The following is a 21517-nucleotide window of genomic DNA, read 5'->3' on the forward strand; positions in this document are numbered from 1 at the left end:
GCCAATGAGACAACTGTCCCCAAGAGACAACAAATGACACAGAAATTAACAACTATATGTCACCGTACGGCCTTCAACAATGAGCATAGCCCATACCGCATAGTCGGCTATAAAAGGCACCGAAATGACAATGTAAAACAATTCAAACGAGAAAACTAACGGCCTTATGTATATAAAACTAGATGTGTCAAAGCGACACGAATGGCCCCGTCTCAAAAAGTTGAAAAATCTGCAATTTCAATAACACATGTGGACACAAACACGTTGGTAGTCTAAAAACTCAGCTCAAAATCTGGATGGCTATAGAAAAAAGTCCGTATAACTGTGATTTTCAACAATTTATAATTTTTAAGTCCATAGTCCGTAATTTTCGGCAAAATACAACCGAGCGAAACAAAACTTAAACTTGATCTGTAACTCATCTTGGTTAACTCACATGCCAAAAATTATCCCAAGGCGTTTAGAAAAAAACTCCGTATAATGGTTTGTTGCAGAATGACGGAATGACGTAATTACGGAATTTCGGAATGTCGGAATTACAGAATTTCGGAATTACGGACAAGGGTAAAACTATATAGCACCGACAATTTCGTTGCGGGGCCATAAAAATGAACGAAAAACAAATATGTATCACATAAAAAAACGATAACCACTGAATTACAGGCTCCTGATTTTGGACAGGTACATACATATATAAATAGTACGTTTATCTTGATCGCCTTGCATATTTTTTGTAACTCGACCATTTCTTATAAAACATGACACTGTAAAATTCGATACTACGATCAGTTATTGTCTGGATGAGGTCTTTCAATTTCGCTATTCTTTTAATGTTTTAGACCATTTTTCTCTGTTCTGTATATGTTTTCCTCATTACTCTCTATTCTTTATATTTTAGCACCCTATTATAATCTATTATAATCTATTCTTTATATTGTTTCGACCATTATTCTCTATTCTGTAAACCCCGATCCAGACCTTCATCAGTATACTTATAAACATAAAATATGAAATTAAATTGGTGACAAAGAGAAACATACTACAAACACAAACACCAAAAACAAACAAACAAATTAACAAACTAACAAACTAACAAAACAGATATCAAACGAATTATAAGAATGCATTGCACTAGATATTGAATATCCATCTTGACATTTTTGATTTTTAGATCAGAGGAAGTATGTTCTTTATATTGAAAACTTGGTAACTTGGTGACTTTGGAGAGCCACTAGTCTAAATGCCACATGTTAAGATAATCGGTAAGATAAATTCGTTACACAGTGTACTAATATATACGAGATAAGTAAATTCCATGTAGGGTTCGCTCTCACTCCATATAGAATTAACTGACCTCATTTATATCATATAAGGTCACTATGAAAGAAAGATGTGGTATGATTGCAAATGAGACAACTCTCCACAAGAGACCAAAATGACACAGAAATTAACAACGATAGGTCACCGTACACTAGCACACTTTACTCGAACCCGTATGGAATTTACTACCTCATATATATCCTATTAGATCACTAGCTTACTTCGCTCGAACCCCATAAAGGATTTACTGACCTCATATATATAGTATATTAGATCACTAGCACACTTTACTCGGACCATATATGAAATGGAATGACCCTCACATATATATATCGTATTTTATCATATGCTTGTATAAAATATTACTAAAATTTTACAGTTCAATAACACTGGAAAATATCAAAAGGCTATGAAAGGATTACTAGGTTTATTGACCAGATTCCTAAGAAACTCCATAGCGGGCTGATAAAGGTACCTTTATTGACTGCTTCCGGAATGTTATTACATGCCTTTCCGTTAATTTCCGTGACGTTTATCACATGCAACTTCGTGCATTTCCGGAAATTTGTTTTAAACGACAAAAGAACGCGGAAAACGGCAAGTGATAAGACTTTTCACAAAATGTTTGAGGAGCAAAAAAGATTTAAGTTAAATATGTTTTGAAAGACATAAATGAGGTAACAATATTATTGAAGAACATGATAATTGTTGTGACAAGATAAATAAAATGCTTGTAATATCAATAAAAAGAATTAAAGTTAAGATTTTTTTTGGTTGTTGGCTGTTAGTATTATCTGAAACAAAAATAATTTTTAATAGTTCTTGTCTGTATTTCTTCTGCTGAAGTATATGATAAAAAGATAATTACATGTCATTTTTCATATCAGACCCTTTATCGGCCCTCGTTCATGATATTAGCCCTCGAGCCTGCGGCTCTTGGGCTGATATCATAACCTTGGGCCGATAAAGGGTCTGATATGAAAAATGCCATGTAATAATCTAAACTTATCATATACTTGAAAAAAATAATGGTATAATTTTACCCCATAATAAAACTAAGGCCGCATTTCTTTCTAACCAAAATTTTGTAAACGCTGTCTCGCGTTTGTTGTTGCTCTTTTTAAACGCTACAATAGTAGAAACAAATACATTGTTTGATTAGTCTTTACTGAACCTGTTTGAACTTTCAATAATGTATGCACATGATATTGGTAAACATTTTTTTTACAAACCAAGAAACAAATACTTCGTTTAATCAGGTTAAAGTTAGAAACAAATGTTAAAGTTAGAAACAAATGTAGCGTTTGTACTAACAAACGACAAATTGCACACGCATTTTTAGCGTGTGCATAGATTGTCAAAGTGTATGTAAACTTTGCAAGCGTATGTTTGAAAGAAATGATCAAAACATGTGCTCGCTTAGCCGTTTGTATCGTTTGTGTTAGAAAGAAATGCACTATAATATGTACATATATTTATTCACTAAATTTGAAGAATTGTTTTAGCCGTGTGATTTGACTTTTGTTATCAACTGCTTCCGGATTATATCAACTGCTTCCGTTTTATATCAACTACTTCCGGTTATTATCGCAGCGTTATTATCGCATGCTTTTCTCTAACTTTATCATGACACTTCGACGTCATTCGGTAATTACCAGAAGAAAAAAAACACCTCAATGGTACGGTTTTTTTTTTTTGGTGTAAAACAACAAAGTGGGATAACAAAGATTAAGAATCAGGAAAATACATGGTCTATATCGTCCCTCGAGCCTTTCGGCTTTCGGGCTGACATCCTGACCAAAGGCTGATAAGGAGTCGGATATGAAAAATTTCATGTTATAATAATAACCTTTAGTTTCGTAATATTAATGCATAAATCTTCAAAGAAATGAATAAGGCACGTACTTCATTATTCTCAATTATGGCTTCCTTTTTCATTGGGGTCAACACGGAAACTAGTAGTCGTTCTTCGTGATACTAGTAGCTCTACATTGTACCTAATTTTGTGTTATGCTTCTTCGTAGGTTTACCCTATAAAAATATTATAAATATCTTAAGAAAAAAACGAATCTAGGTTAATGCAAACAGTTTTTTTTTTGCAAAAGCGTACCAGTCTTGATAGATTGGTGTATATCTAGAATCAGGAAATAGAGAGATATCTTAATATATTGTTTATGTACTAGTAATCAGTGGCGGATCCAGAACTTTTCCTAAGGGGAGAGGGGGGGGGGGGGGGTGACTGACATAGGGGGGCTCTAGTCATGCTTCAATGATTCCCTATATAATCAACCATTTTTTCCCCATGAAAGGGGGAGCCCCGGCCCCACCCCAGGCCCCCTGGATCCGCCTATGGTAATAACAAAATTAAAATTCTTTGATATATATGAATGTGTATGTTAATGAGTGCGTGCGCTATATGTTTATCTAAAACATATCAGGTTTTCATAACATGTTTATACAGTTGCAATGTATCTATTCGAATTTTACATTGTATATAGTTGCAATAACAGGGTCTATAGAAAAGTTGCAACTCGTATTATTTCGTGATAACAATGCAATCTACATATACTAAAGGCCTATTTTAACATGAAGGAATTTAAACCTAGTATAACTTTGTTCATCATTTTTGTTATGATCAAACAACAAACTGAAAAGAATTGAACTTAATTTAATATCAGCCGAACGATATTACATTCAAACGTGTAATTTTCTTTGGACCGAGTTTATTTTCCTTTGGTAAATTTAAATTTACTTAAGAAAAGATAAACAAACTGTTGGTACTTGGTTTGATTGTAACTGTTTATGTGGTGATCAAATATTCATTATTCAAAAATCTTACCGTAAATGTTAGGAATAAGCTATTACATTGTTCATGTTTTCCTGAATTCATGTATAACATAAAATTAATAATTTGATTTATTGGTGCTAAGCGCCACTTTCGGCATTTTTGGATATTGCATAAAGGTCACTTTCTATTGATGGAGGAACACGGAAATACTCGAAGAGAATCACCAACCTTCGGTAGGAAACTGACACTCTTAGTCAATTAAGATTGCATTCGGCAATCCTCGGTAGAATCCGCTTCTCTCCTTCTATCGTAAGATGAGGGTACGGAATCGGCCGAGTTGAGGCGAATGTTAAGATTGAAGTTGAACGCACCTGTCATGTTCGTGGTTAAACAGCCTCCGCAGTGTTGACAGGCTAGCGATACAGTAGTTGGACATTCTAGACGACTCGGCTTCTGAGTCTGATGAGAATAAATAAAACAAACCATCTTACGAAATTTTTCTTTTATCTTGCTGACTGATAATTTCGTTTCTCAGCACAGTCGAGTGATGTGAAAAAATTATTGGCAGAAATTACGGGCGCACTTGCCCGTTGTCAATGAATTGACAACGTCGTCATAGGTAAAATAGTGAGAAACAGATTATCATTGATCAATCTCGGTGAGATGATCAACGATTATGAAATATGATTATTACATTTCAACGTTTTTGGAGAAATTTTCACCATCCATAACAAAAAAGAGAATAAATTTCCTCGTAATGTCCGTAATGTGTCTGTGATTAAAAATTTCAACGTTTTGAATTACAGTAAACTAATTGTTCAAAATCTTAACAACGTTTCAAATTAACAGTTGAAACGTACGTCATTTCCTCGCTATTTGCGATAATTACGAATATATAAATGCCTTCTTGTTTCAAATCATGAAAAGTTGTTAAAAAATGTCGAACAGGACTGGTGAGGTCCAAATTTTTAAAATTACATTAAAAAGAATGGCTTTTTTTAAAGATACATGTAGTATTATCCTACTAAAGCTTCCGGCAATTTAATTTAAATTTAAATTTGAATTCCTTTTTCTGTTTTAAAGTAATTTAGAATAAATTAGATTAAACTTATTTGACGCTTGATTGAAGCATTAAATTAAGATTAAAATGTCTTCTTCACAAACCAATTATGTATACTTGTCAGTATTCCATCCTGTTTTAAATGGCCAATACGGTACACTTAGCTTAGCCTTAACAAATACTATTGTTTACCGTTAAATACATATAAAAAATTAATCTGTCCGAATGCCCACTTTGAATTTAATCTAAGTTAATAAATAGAATTATCGGTGATTTTAATTTATCAAAGACCATTTGTTCAAGAGATTTATGTAAAACAATTTTTCATAGTGACTTAAACATACATGATAAAATTTATAGATATAGCATTTGAATTGGATATTTCTTGAATTATTCGTGCAGTTTGAATTTTGGTGGTCACTGTAATCAGTATTTCGGGAATCTCTAATTTGCGGTAAGTTTACATATTGTTATTCTATGTATTCTGTTAAATTATAAAGTCTTAATTGTATTCCAGAAATGTTTTGTCATAAAAAAAGTTATACTAAACAGAATGTTTAATATTTTAAATACAGTCAACAAGGCAACATGTTTATAATTTGTTTCACATTAATACTTTTTTTTACTTTGGAAGCATCTTAAAACAAACAGTTTTGTAATAACTATTCGGTCAAGCGTTTTAACCGATGTTTGCTAAAAAAGTATAACAATACAATTATAACAATACCCCCCTACCCCCCAAACAATCCCCCCCCCCCCCAAAAAAAACCAGGCGATAATCCTTTAACAAACAAGAAATTTCCAGATCACTATTTATAAAAAAAAGACTCGCTGTAAATGTTTTGAGAGTTTTGATAAAGCAAAAAAAAAAAAAAAAAAAAAGTAAAAAAAAAAAAAGAAACAAAGAAGTACATAATTATATTAATTGGTTCAAAAAAGTCCACTCAAACATAATGATTCTAAAACTTGTCCTCAGTCATGAATCTCGTGATATATTGTCTCTTTGAATCTGGTTAGCGTTGATTTAATTGATTTAAAAATAAGATGATGTGGTATTAATGCCAATGAGACAACTCTCCACCAGAAGTAAACAACTATATAGATGGTTAATCTTATAATTTTGATAGTTTGAGATAAATTTATTCTACTCAATAATTTTCGACTTTGGAGAATTTACATGTATCGTATAGCTACTCGTCTGTATTTTTGAAAATATACCTATATATAGTATATAGGTACACAATGTATCGTTTTTGTACTCTATTTGGCCTTTTAATTAAACATTTGTTGATTCGAGCGTCACTGATGAGGCTTTTGTATACGAAACGCGCGTCTGGCGTAAATATAAAATTTTAATCCTGGTATCTATGATGCGTTTATTTTGTACTTATTATATATGGTTGCTATATCAAAGCACCACCTCTCAGAGTATCTTTTAATTCCTTTTGAATATATTACGTTTTTGCCCATTTTAATAGATGTATAATTATGTAGTAGATAATTTACGTGTTCAATAACAATAATGATGTTAATTTACGTGTTCAATAACAATAATGATGTAACTGGATATTTCTAATGAATCCTCTTGACCTATAATCGCTCTGTAACATGTGTTAATATAATCCTTTAACCCAAAAATAATTATAATCACTTAAACGACTTATTATGGTTACAAAACTATTACCTAATTTTACAACTATTACTAAATGATTTAGACATCGAAGCGTCTTTCTGTTATTTTTTTCTATGATATTTTGCTTTCAAGATTTTCAAAGATATCAAAACTTATAATAACTGCTATTGTCGTTATATATGGTCCGAGACCACAATTGTCGATTTTCGTTGTTCATAGACCCTAGTATTGACAGTGGGTTACTTGCCATTTATTTTTATACCCCTTCCAAATTTATTTCTCCATGTTTAATGCCTCAAATTGCAAGTAAGGGGTGAAATTACACTGTAAAAAAATTTGGGTCCAGAATTTTAAAGGAAAGTAGTGATTTGGTCCAGCTGAAAAAGGTTAAAAATCAGCACTTCGGAAGCTGTTAAAAGATTTCAAGATGCCCTAAACATAAAATTGCAGGGCCGTAACTAGGGTTCGAATTCAGGGGACGCAGGGGTTTGGGGGCCGCTGATTGAGCCCCTTTGATAGAAGGTAGGGGGCGCAGCCCCCCGCCGATTTTTTTTCTCTCAGTCATTGGCTAAAAATTACCCGTTTCCCTTCGATTTCCTTACTTTAAGAAACACCAGTATTGCTTGAACCTGGAAGCAACTTTTAAGCAAAAACAAGCTGAGATTGCTGTTCGGGTAGAGCCAAGGCTAGTTCCGTCTTGAAGGCTGTACTTTGACCTATAATTGTTAACATTAAATACATTGTGACTGTGGATTTTTTTTTCTCAAATGATATGACTAAAATTACCCGTTTTCCTTCGATTTCCTTACTTTTGAAAGATCAGTTTTCGCTTGCTGGATCCTTGGAGCAATTTTCATGCAAACAATTATTATCTGTGTTTATATTTAAAGATATTTTTTTATAAACTGGTAAGTTAAAAAAACATATAAAGCAAGATTATAAAACGCAAGATATTCTTTTTTATCGAGGATCTTGAATTTCAATAATGTTGAAAGCTGAACAGACGTATATAACTACAACCAGGGACTTTCTATACTAGTCTAGTATATACTTAGTATAGAAAGTCCCTGCTACAACGAATGGGAGTGTTCACCTACTAAGGCATTGACCATAATGTTCTCGTACGATCGGGAAACTTAAAAAACGATCCAACAGCTGATTCAGCCGGTAACGAATTTCCGATATCTTAAAAGATTCACAACACAAAGGGAACTTCCTCTGCTTAAATAATTGAGCCCCAAATAAATGAAAATAGTTTAGTCTTTCATTCAAAATTATCGAAAACATAGTTTCATATGTGTTCTCATACGAATACTGACCCCCTCAATACTGAATAACACACGGACGGCCACACGAAAAAGAAAATAAAACAAATACTGAAACGGTTTACTTTCGATCAAAAATCCGAAAAATGACAGACATATCACGTATCATGGTCACACTGTTAAAACTGTTAACTTGTGTTGTTTATAATATAAATTCAAGTTCTTCGTGTACATATTGTCAATATTTTATTGTTTTACTTAAAAAAAAAACATTTGTGTAGAAAATTCAGGGGAGGCAGTTGCCTTCCCTGCCTCATAGGTAGTTACGGCCCTGAATTGTCCATATTTTGAGTTAGAGCCGATGAAGTTTTCTATAATTTTGATATAATTTGTCCCAAAAGTAGTACAACACACTGTAAACATTTCTTTGAGAAAGCGCAGGTGGGATTTTTTTTTATTTTCATTTATGTTCTAAAAGAAATGCACTACGAAATAATTGTGGTCTTGGACCTAAGAATATCGGTCCACAATAAAGAACAATAATCAAAAGCTAAATTACAAATGCACAAATGAAAATTGAAAAGCAGGAATTACTTACCCTTTTCAATTATTGGTAAGAGCCATAATGCGCATTTTTTGTGTAATTTTTGTTGAGAGTTTGATTGGTTGTTTTTGGGGGAGGAGGGGATGGGGTCAAAGCGCTATTGAGAGCCGTGGTGTAATGGTTAATGCGTTGGACTACTAACACAAAGGTTCCTGGTTCGATTCACGCCCGGAATGAAAATATCAAGGACTGAATTTTCGACTCTCCCTTGACACCATTTGCGAGTATGGTCTCCAGGAAACGATGATAGTCCGTCGGAAGGGGACGATAAATGGCTGACCCGTGTTAAGAGAGAGCCATATTTCTTGCACGTTAAAGACACCATTGTTGATTTCGAAAAAGAGCAAGCTAATGCCGCTACAAGGCAGCACTCGTACCGCAAAGTGGAAAGGGATTAATATAATTTGCAAAACGTGTTTCCCAATCCACTATTGATAAATATGTTTGTATTAAATTAAATTGAATTAAAAGCGTTGTTTATCTTTAAATTGCATTTGTTTATAATGCCTTTGGTGTGTTTCCTCCATTTTCGTATGATGCAAACCGTATATATGAAAGGATGTTTTCTTTAAGTTTTATTCAAATTTTATAAAACATAAATTTACCAACAACAGTATCAAGGTAAAATTTAAAAGGGGGTGTCAATATAAGAACCTGACAAAATCAAGTGTTAGACTATATAAATTTTCCCTTCTTTTCATTTTGCACAGCTCTACGACTTTCAGAAGTTAAATATCTTCATATTTCCCCGTAACCGAAAAGGGAAACAAGTCATCTTCAAGTTAGTCATTGTTGAAGGGCTAAAAATAACGAAAAATATTTCCCGTATGTTCTTTTTGGGGCCAATTCTGAAACCCCATCATGATGCACATTTTCGTAACAGGAACAGACATGCAACCTTTTTGTGCTTCATTCCTACAAACAAATCTACTGCTAAGCAATGAACATGTAAACAAATCTTATCCATTGCCAAACAAACATCAGCTTTCTCTTTTAAAGTTGATATATTTTGTAAGTATCATGTGAGGGTTTTGATGGGGTTAACAGAATATGTTATAATGGGCAAATGAAAGAATTCGAAATCAAACAATAGAGAATAATAGTGTGTTACACAAAATGAAGAATAGAAAATAGATATTTATGGGCAATTTATAAAGAAAAGAGAACAATTGACACAACTCATAGGTACTTGGGGACAGTACAATTTTTGTTTACCCTCCCCCTTTTTCCAAGATCCGTTTATTTATATATTTGCTATTTACTATATATTAGTAAAGACTGTGGAATTGATAGTAAATAGCAAATATAATCTATTTTTGTATATTTATGTTGTTATAATACAGAAAACGCGAATATTATTGAAATTAATAAAAAAAAAAAGAATAATACATTTTGGAAAAAAGAGGTAGGGAAAAAAATTGTCCTGTCCTCAAGTATCTATGGCACAAAGAAAAATGGATAATGAAAATGGCTTAATTCGTCACATAAAGATTACAGAAATGAAGGAACCCCCATTTAGACCCACGGGAGTGTTTACCTCTTATTTTAATCACTGTCATCTCGATGAATAACTTGCTGAATTGCAGTATACTTGAAAAAGATAAGTACTTAAACACAATCTCGAGTATACCTTTTCAAAGGTAGATTTGATTTTATTGTATTTAAAGTGCAATTTGTAACCCATGTACATCTCAAACCGATAAAATGTATTTAAATATTTAATTTGAATGACGACAGTTTAGATTTTTTTTCATGTCAATATTTGCATAGGTATTGAGATGTTCATTTACACCTACGAACGTTTAATGATAGTATATGTAATATATACTTTAACAAGACGTGTCTTTTTAACTTTTTTTTTCTTTTTCCGAAGACGAGGGTGACGCGGGGTTTTCAATCTCGCTTTTTAGAGTATTTTTTGCTTGTATCTCTCACCTTCTCCTTTTCCCACTATTTTTTCCTTCTTTTCCTTAGATCCAACTTGTTTTCCAATATTTCCGAAATTTAATTCTTTTACCCAATATACCCCACATTTTAACATTTTATTCCTTATAGCCCACGTCCTTGAAAGGCGTGTTATTCCCCTCATATACGTCATGAAATACGCCAAACTAAATTGCACCAGTCCGTTTAAAGTATCAATTAATGTGCATACTATTTCGCACCTGTAATTAGGTGTCTGAAGTAAATTTGAAATAAACGATTTAAAAGTAAACAGTATATTTTCTTACAAAACTGAATAAAATATACAATCAGATCGTCCGCTTTGTATTTTCTTTAAAAGTGAAATAACTTCTAAAACATTGAAAACTAATATGGCCTATTATAGATCTTATCGGTAAGTATATTGACAACTGTTTAGATTAGCTTCTAAAAAGGTAACAAAATATACAAAAGTGTATCACAAAGTTCAAATTGTGTAATTACTAGTATCACGAAAACGGCCGAGATAGAAACATACCGACTCAATATGTTATTATAGTTTAAAAAACGCTCGAACCTGCATTTTTTTTGCATGTTTTTGTCAGTTTAAAAAAAAAAAATTTTTTTTTCATTATTTTGATGTTATATTTTAGATCAGTCATTGAAAGGTCGCTTTGTTCTCAACACAGGAGAAAATGAATCTGATTCGAAATACAGTATAAGCGTTTTGTTCAGATTAAGGTTCTTTGGGGCTTTTAAAAAGTCGCATGCACTATAAGACACCTCGGAAATAAGATTTTATTGTAGACTATACAATACTAATAGTTATTTCCATGTAGATAATTAACAAGTTGATAATTGCTTGAAAGATGAACTAGTAATGTCCAGCGGCAAGTAGTACACACATATTTAGTCCGAAACATGCGAGTTAGCGGGAATTTCTCGCTACATTGAAGACCTGTTGGTGACCCTCTGCTGTTGTTTTTTATTTGGTCGGGTTATTATCTCTTTGACACATTCCCCATTTCCATTCTCAATTTTAGCTATACATATACCATATACTTTATATTAGACTGACAAGCTGAGTTTTCGTTTCAAGGAAGTATCCTTTCGACCCTTTTTTGTGTGAAAGCGGATGTGATGTATCATGTTTGGTAGTATTACAGCTTCTAGATTTCTACACACGAACTCACTTCTTCCAGCATAATTTCAAAGCGATCATACTATCATATTACCACTGATACTTTTCTTGTTAATCGAAATATGTTTGTTGTTAGATTTTCTCAAATAGTTGGATAATTATAAATAAACACTGACAAAATGTGACCCATTGTAGCAGACGTTAATCTTGTTATCCAATCATTCTTGTCAAAGAGTATTGAGGTTACCTAATACAGTGAAACCTGTTTAAACCGAACCTCTTCGGGACTTGAGATTTTTTTCGGTTTTAGCCAATTTTTCGGTTTTATTAGAGACATATAATACGTCTCTGGTTTTATCAAGTTCAAAACGCACAGTATTTGATGAAATTTAGTGCTTGCGAACATGTTTCGGTTATACATGTTTTCGTTTTATACAGGATTCGGTTTAGTCAGGTTTCACTGTATATTTAAATATGTACTAATTCAGACACTAATGCTTCTTTATCCACTTAATCTACTATATTTATAATTTACGGTATTGTTCTGGTGAAGTGCTGATCAATACAATTTATATAAGAATAAAACATTTGATAAGATCAGGAAATCAACAAAGTTTAAATGAAATAACAAAATATAATGCAATTCTCTTATCATCTTTTTTATCTCAAAAATAAATTCGGTAATATGGCGAAAGCAGCTAGGCAGATACAATACACCTTATAGTTATTTATTCCTTTCCGAATAAGTTACACAACTTCTAAACCAGTCAGTACTATCTGGGACCTTATTCAAACATTGTATTGTGCATACAACCTTTTTGTAAAGATATATTTAAACCATGATAATCGTTAACACATCAAATAAAACATTTCCAAACCTTTTCTACACCATTTCATTGCTGATGACCTTTTGTTTTGTGACATTTGACATCTTTGTAACTGTTTTTTCCTCGGATTGGACTAAATAGCGATAAAGAAATAATGCATATATAGGACAATGGTTTCAACTTAAAATGCCAATACATTTACATTTTACTGAAGCTTCCATTTTCCAACATACTTGTAGAAATTGTCTTCAGACACGGAATTTGCATAAGTTCATATTTTGTCCAACATGGCTTTCTGTATCATACCTGCAGCCTTTAAAACAGTGATTACTCAGTACACCAAATGTAACATGTGAAAAAGCAAAAACGATTATATTTGACGTATTTACATGAACAATAAAACAAAATTAAAAGTTCATTGGGAAAATGAGGTAGATCACCCCTTGGTGGATCAAGGATTTTTTCAAGGAGTGGAAGATGTATTCAAAATGATTATATTCCGTCGAGCAAAGCGAGTCGTACAAAATTTGGACGATTTGATGTTGCAAAAATCGTTATATAATCATAAATAAATGATATCCATTGTTTTTCTGTCGAGCAAAGAGGGAAGGTGGTATGGACTTTACGTTCCCTCCCTCCGATTTACGACTGACTCTTTTGTATTTTACGCAAACGTTTCTCAAAAAGTACAATCAACCAAGTTTTTCCCACAAAAGGGGTGGGGCGGATCTTCAAGACCCCCTGGAGCCCTCAGGCTATGTGCAATATAAACTCACGGAGAATGCGGTGGTCTAGATGATGTATAGACACACTTAGGTAAAACTAGGTGAATTTTTCAATCAATGTGGTAAATTTATACTCTATGTTAGTTTGTACAAATATAGTACCTACACTTACTAAAATGATAAAACATAAGTATATTGAAATTTACCTATTCAACAGCCATTAAAGTATGTCATTCATAAAAGCTGTCGTGTCATATTAGTAATATCTAAATTATTATCAAAAATGACACTTTTAAATATATCCCATTAAATCTTGAGTTTAAAGAGTAATTTTGTAGTGCATTCAATTTCCATTCAAACCAATTATCTGAAAATAAAGACCTCGTTACTTAAAAAATCTAAAGCTAATATCAAAATTGTGACTTTTACAATGTAATTCGACTATTCAAAGTAGAACAGAAGTGATTTAACAGGTTAAATCCCTTGATCAACAAGTTAAAATTCAAATTTGATTAGGGTAGTTCATGTAAACTATACACTGCTGAACGACAGTCATTGACAGTGCATTAGGAAGAAAAGAAGATAATTGTATTCACATATCCGAAGTTTCGGATTAGGAAAAGTATCAAGATGGGAAATAAGGTAAACACGTTGTTTATTTTTTAGTTTGACCATACTTCGAAAAGATCTATAAACCTGTCTGCAGGCCTTTTATTTGCTAATGTTATTTGCGTGATATTGAATTAAAAAAAAATATGTCGAAGTATACTTTATTTATGTCATTCTAAAAATATTTAGGAAGAGGGTGCCATTTTGTTAAACTTTTCAAATCACGCTACCATTAGTAACTTGACTACTTGTTGTCATTATTAAATGTTTTTTGTTTATATTTGTATAAGGAGAGGACGTCTCTTATGTTGACTTGTTATATCTAGTGTACAATCCCTTCTGTTGTTAATGCAAATCAAATGTTTAAACAGTTACTAGTAAGTAACTTGACCATTTTTTTGTGTACATGTATGTATGTACTAGCAATACCAAAATAAAAGATATACATGAACTTGCTGGTGAAACAACAACAGAAGGCTGCAATAATAACTTGCGACGGGATATTGTATAAAATTTGTTTTTAAAAAATGATTCGAAAAATTAATCATTAAAAAATACACGTAGCAATATAGAAAACAGCTTTTTACTCGAAAACCATCGGTAATGCAGTCAACTAAAACGCAGCTGACAGCAGAGGCTTAATCATGATGTGTATTCATCGCTTTAATAACGAGTGTTTTGGAACACGGGTTTTGGGAGTGCTATGAACCCAGTGTTCCGAACTTTAGGTTTAAAACAACGTAGAGTTATACATTTGGAGAGTGTTTTGAAACTGCTAAACCGGCTCCCACTCCGAGTCGCACAGTAACGCATTATACCATTATCAAGTTGTGTTTGTAAATTATACGTGATTTGCCCCATTGCATAATGCCATAGGAGGGTATCAAGCTTCTGTTAGGTCTTGGTGAAGCATCCATATATGTTACACCATTGTTACACTAATGTCTCAGGTAAGGGTGAAGGTTGGTACATTTGGACCTATCAAAACGTTTAAACCCGCTGCATTTGTTTGCACCTGTCCTAATCAGTCAGAAACCTGATGTTCCTTTGTTGATGTGGTTCATAAATGTTTCTCGTTTTTATTTATATAGATTAGACCGTTGGTTTTCCTTTTTGAATGGGATAACACTGGTTATTTTGTGGGGCCCTTTATTAGCTTGCTGTTCGGTGTGAGCCAAGGCTCCGAGTTGAAGGCGTATTTTGACCTTTACTGGTTTACTTTTACAAATTATGACTTGGATGGCACTCATACCACATCTTCTTATCTATATAAAAAGATGATATGATATGATTGCCAATGAGATAACATTCCACATGATATCAATTAGTTATAGGTCAGCATTGTCAGCTATAAAAGGCACAGAAACCACAGATGTAAAACAGTTCAAACGAGAAAACTTACTGCAAAATAATGAACGAAAAATCGAATATATAATAACAAACGACAACCACTGAATTACAGGCTCCTGACTTGAAATAGGCACATACATACAGAATGTGGCCGGGATAAGCATGTTAATGGGATACCAACCCCCCCCCTAACCTGGGACAGTGTTGTAACAGTACAACACGTATACTTTGTAATTATATTATGAATATTATATAGTCAATTTATCATAAAGGTCTCGTCCTGAATATGCATGAAATATTTGCCACTGGACGTTAAGCAACCAACAATCAATCAATCAATATCATAAAGGTCACATCTATCCGGCTTCCTCCAAAAACAAAAAAAAACCTGATAGCCACGAAATAGCATAAAAGTGTTAAAAGTGGCGTTAAACACCAATAAATCTTTTCGAAAAAAAAAATCTAACTAGTCCGGTCACTCTCTGCATGCCCTACTGTAGTACAACATATGCATTTTTGCAAAGTTATTGATTATTGATTGATTGTTGGTTGCTAAACGTCTTGTGGCAATATATTTCATGCATATTTAGGACGAGATCAAACACATACAATAGACAGGTCCAGTAACAGAGGCCATCTGGGATGAACATTGGGTATATTATGCTAGCCACTGGAAAAAGAGGGTATATTGGGGAATATATATAGAGAAAATTTTGCCTTGCAACAGGCTACATAAAGACCCTTAAAAGAGTTGTCGCAAGGATTCGTTCTGTGCAGAGAGCGTGACAATCTTTCTACAAGAGACATCGGGATATTAGTTCAATTGTCATCTGTTTTTTAAATTAAGTTATTCTCTCGGACCTCGAGGTCGACCTTTATAAACAATTTTGAATTAATAAAATAGATAGTAAATAGTTTAGTTTACAATTTGACGTTGTCAATGTTTTTCAGTTATTAAAGCACGGAGTAGATTATAAAAAAATAAGAGCACAATTGAAATTAAAATTTTCATTTTGTAAAATGACATGCAATTTTAATGTAACAATACAATGTTTTAAGGCAGTATGATGTTTCTTTAAATCATATCAAAATTCGGCATATCGTATTTTATCGCATGTTAAAACTTAAGAAGGCTAACTTTTAACACTATTTCTTGACTTCATACTTAATAAAATAAAATATTTATATAAATAAATGTAAACAAAGTATATGCTTAGCATTGAAAGAAAATCAGTTTACGTCAAAATGAAAACATTTGTTTAAAGATTTTGTGATATTTTCTTAATTTGTTTAAAGGTACCGATCCCAGTGCATTTATACTGAACGATTAAAATTGTTGCAATACCGGTATACTGAACGTCAATGGTATTGTACAACGTGCTCTAAATCCCGCCACCTAGTAAACGCGGGAAGTCATAAAAAAAACCCTAGAATTTCACTTGTCGTAAAAGATTAAGCGATATTAATGACATAAAATAGGGATGACAAAAAGAAGACTCGAGCCGAGAATATTTGTATTCACAGTAATGTGTTTAATTATGCATGTTAAATATTTTTAGACTTGCATTCAGTTTTATGTTATAACCGTTTTAGTGCTTAAAATGTATGGTGTTCTTGGTCTTTTTATCGGTATTCGTTTTCCTAATTAAACGTAATTTCGTTTTATCATGTTGATTCCCTTTTCTCGCAAAAAATAAAATAAATTGATAAAGAAAAATAGAAAAAAGGGGGAAAATGTGTCAAATAAAATTGAGAATGGAAATGGGGAATGTGCCAAAGAGACAACAACCCGACAATAGAAAAAAACAACAGCAGAAGTTTACCAACAGGTCTTCAATGTAGCGAGAAATTCCCGCACCCGGAGGCGTCCTTCAACTGGCCCCTAAACAAATATATACTAGTTCAGTGATAATGAACGCCATACTAATTTCCAAATTGTACACAAGAAACTAATTTAAAATTAAAATAATACAAGACTAACAAAGGCCAGAGGCTCCTGACTTGGGACAGGCGCAAAAATGCGGCGGGGTTAAACATGTTTGTGAGATCTCAACCCTCCCCCTATACCTCTAGCCAATGTAGAAAAGTAAACGCATAACAATACGCACATTAAAATTCAGTTCAAATATCTGTTGTTCAGTATATTTTACAATTGTCTAAATTGACCCTAGCTTTTTAATGTCTAACAGATATGAGCACTTGCCATAAATTCATTAATAAAATTATTTTCTATTATTTTTCACTCCACTTATTGACATATATAATGAGATCAGGGTGTGGTGACCTTATTGTATACACAATGTTTAGCGATTTTACCAAACATATCAAAATATTTCCTTTACTAATTTTGTTTCACCGCTTCATAAATATCGGCGAATAGGTTTACATTATGGGGTTTAGGGCTTTTATATAATTTAAAAATCTTTTAAAGAATGTCTTCTTTCACATATATTGTGCAACTTTTCCACGTTGGATACAAACAAATATAGCTGTTTTAAAAACACATAAAAATAATGGCAACACTTATAATGAACATGACAACAGCAACAACAAAAATAATACACGTAGAAATATTTGGCGCTCTCTAGCGGCTTAATCAAGGTATCTCAGCAATCGTAGATTAGTCGGAGATCGGCGGAATAAGACGACTGATATTATTTGGGTAATAATAATAATAGCTAAAAGTATATATAAATAATAATTTAAAATGATTACAAAAAAAACTTTTTCAGCTTTTCATTTGATGCTTAGGCAGCAACCATTTGATTTTCTGGGGGGGGGGGGGGGGGGGGGGCTATGGTTTTTTTTGGAAAAAAAAGTTTCCAGTTTTTGGAGAAAAAAATAATTTGTTTTTGATTCTGAGAAAAAAAATTGTTTGTTTCACCCTCAGCTGCCACTATATGTAATGCTAAAATTGAAAGAAAAAAATTGTCCCCCCCCCCCAGAAAATCAAATGGTTGCTGCCTTACATTTTGTCCAAAGTTGTTCTGCTATACCACAGTTTAGGAATCGGGAAGTTGAGGTCAGCCCTTAAAACATACTTCTTTTACATTTGTAACATGTTAAACTCAACCAAGATAGGTAAAAAAAAAAATCCTTGTATTGACAGTTGTAGGTAATTAATCCTACATTTCATTTCAGTAAAACATTTATGTGCCACAAACAAATGTTATATATTATTTGGGATTTCTATAGAATATTTTCTAAACTTGAGGTTACATGGTTACTAAACCTTGTACACAGATTAAATAAGAGGAGAAATTAGATTGGTTAACTTCCAGTGATGGTTATTTTCTTATATGCAATAAAATGTAATGTGATTTTTTTTCTACAGTACTGGACAGGATAAAACTTTACTCATGCCAAGTATTTCTTAATTTGAAATAAAGATAAAGTCTGCACATTTTTGTTTAAAAGTGCACTTTTAACAAAGGCTAATAGGGGAACATCAATGGTGGTATTACACCTTGTATATTCCCTTGTCATAAATCAGGAGGAAACAGTCCTATATATTAGTATGAGTACCGATGGATACTATCATATGCCTTTGATGATACATGTAATTGTTTTAAGGTGGGACCTAATACTACAGGGAGATAACTCTGTAAAGTCAGCTTAACGTTTTAATTATGTTGTGCTGTAAAAGGAATATTAAGCTTCTCAATGATCAAAATTGGTGTTTGTCAACTTGCTATATAACCAGTGTAATTTTTCTGACAAAACGGTTGGTTCAAAATTTTTAAAATGTTTATATTTTTGGTAAAGTGTCAAAGTAAAAATACTTTGACAAAATTTTATGAAAATTAAACAAGCCAAATTAAGTTTTGTAAAAGTGTTGGGTACCACCTTAAATTGTTATTATCGATCTACATCGACCCTTAAATGCAAACCAAAAACAATATCTTATATCAAGTCAGATCAATATGAGTTCTTTTTTATTTAGACATTATATTTTAAAGAAATGTCAGAATTTTATGTTGCAAGTTATTAATCATTAAGTTCATCGAAGAAATAATTCTACTACACCCATTAAAACACAACCATGTCTTGAGCAATAATGTGACATTCAACGTAAGATCTGATAAATATTTATTTATTTAGTTTTTTCTTCATTCTTTAATTGATACTAATTCTTCGGTTATTGTTTGAATCGTTCTATTATTACGGTAAATCAAATCTCATCTCGTGATGCCGTTGACATGTACATTTCAAATGTCTTGAGATTTGTATATGTATCTTAGGGTTTGTGCTTTCAAGCACTGAAATCGATTATCAATGATTTAAATATTTTATATTTGTCACTGACAGTAATAATTTTGATCTGAAAATCAGATATTTACCATTATTTGAATAAATTGATTAGATTTGCATCTATGAAAAACAATGGTTATTTCATGCGCGATACTGGTCACATAAAGAAGTATAATTTTCACATTACTCGAGAAAAAACATAAACCATTTGATGCAGTTAGAAATTTCTTCCGAATGAATTATCATCTTTAGAAGACATTTAAGTTATTCTCGTCATAAATAAAACACAAGTACATGTAACATCATTTATATATATTAGCTAATCGAATTTTTCAGCAATTCAATAAAAATAAATGTCTTTGTTCATTTTAGTTAATGGCAATGAAGGCGGCCCAACAGCAACTTGACGGACGAGAAACAGACGACATTGGTAATCAGGATGCAAATTCAAAACATGATGAAAATCAAAATGTTCCGGTTCAGAATACATCGGACACAAAAAGGGAAACACAAACTGTTCAAATTGGAAATCGAAGTGCTTCATTATTTCTGAGTTCAGCATCAATTAATCTTTCGAAAGCTAAACCAAAAGACACAAACAATGCAAAACCTTCACCATCAACTACGCCTGCGCCAATTTCTCGACAAACTACAAAGACAAAACGGGAAAAATCCCGATTGATTCCGGATGAAATGCTACAGATAAGACCAAAAAGGGAATTTACTTTCACTGGCTATGATATAATGGCTGATGGTAAGTGGCATCATTTCAATTTTCTATCTGTTATAATTCCTCTTCTCACCTTGTATTTCCATTATCCATATTTATTTGTCTAATCTATATAACACTGTCCCCTATGATATGATCTTTCTAATTTTAATGCCAAATTAGAGTTTTTACCCCAATATATCATTGTTAACCAATGAACAAAGAACGCGGTGAATTAATGCTCATTGTTCAAGGCCTTAGTTGTTAACTTTTATATCATTTGGTCTACGGTGTAGAGTAGCCTCATTGACAATGTTTTTGAATGATACCATTACCAAGCTGCATTTACATTTCAATTTCATATCGAGTATGATTTTCTTTAAGATATCAAAATAACGATTGAAAATATTCAAAAACTTGACGACAAAAATGTCTTTTGAAAATGTGTTGAATCTTGTAAAAAAAAATAATTTTATTGTAACAACTTGTGTAGCATGTACCTTGTTCTCTAGTTTTACTGTAGAAGCGTCTAGAAATGTGTTGAACTACTTTGTAATGAGTTGATTTACTTTGTAATCATGAATTGGTGGATTAGTGGCACGTTCCTTTGTGTGTTAATATAAGTTTTTAGTGGTTACGGGTGTATATTTGTAAATAGAGCATTAGCCATCCTACTATATAGGAGTGCGCCGATCTAGAATTGCGATTCATACCTTTAGAAAAAAAATCATTAGATGAATGAACAGTATTTTGAAATGCGGTGTGTTTGGAAAACAAACTGAAGTAAAATTGGTTTTAGCAACCTTTCTATACACTGTATTTTTCTGCTAACGATAATCATGCCCATCTCCTATAGTACCTGATAGACTATCTTTACCATATATAAAAGTTGGTGTTCACGTGAACGGATATAGATAGAAAACGGCGCTATAAATATTTAAAATAAATTTCTGTGTCATTTTGGTCTCTTGTTGAGAGTTGTCTCATTGGCAATCTTACCACATCTTTTATTTTATATTATAAATACTGGTAATTTTAATACAAACCATGCAAATAGGACAGGAAAAATTAACAAAGTTATGTCTAATTTTGATTTTTTTAATGTATGCCGTCAACTTTATTTGGGTATATTAGTGCACAATAATAACATGTATACTCAATATAAACTATTATAATTTGATATACCACCATTTTTTTGCCGCTATCTGAGTCCTTGTTGGTTGATGTGGCCTTTTTGACTGTTTATAATTTATAGTAATTATTAGTACCGTTTTCATGTATTTTTTTAGGATAGAAAGAACTTAAGATTTTG

At 32.4% G+C, this 21517-nt stretch overlaps 1 protein-coding gene across 5 annotated transcripts in view; it reads left to right on the top strand.

The window, feature by feature from the left end:
* The first annotated feature begins 5370 nt into the window (after nucleotides 1–5370).
* LOC139486448 (leucine-rich repeat-containing protein 74A-like) overlaps nucleotides 5371–21517 on the top strand; it is a 29651-nt gene continuing 13504 nt past the window's right edge. For 2 of the 5 annotated variants that reach the window (XM_071271328.1, XM_071271329.1), the window contains exons 1-2: nucleotides 5371–5622; nucleotides 19869–20250. In XM_071271328.1, coding sequence (XP_071127429.1) covers nucleotides 19872–20250 — 379 coding nt within the window. In that variant the 5' untranslated portion in view covers nucleotides 5371–5622; nucleotides 19869–19871. Of the gene's footprint in view, nucleotides 5623–13754; nucleotides 13929–19868; nucleotides 20251–21517 lie in introns of those variants that run through there. The other 3 variants (XM_071271326.1, XM_071271330.1, XM_071271325.1) reach the window with 3 other exon arrangements.

This window comes from Mytilus edulis, chromosome 8, assembly GCF_963676685.1.
Source record: "Mytilus edulis chromosome 8, xbMytEdul2.2, whole genome shotgun sequence".
Classification (NCBI taxonomy): domain Eukaryota; kingdom Metazoa; phylum Mollusca; class Bivalvia; order Mytilida; family Mytilidae; genus Mytilus; species Mytilus edulis.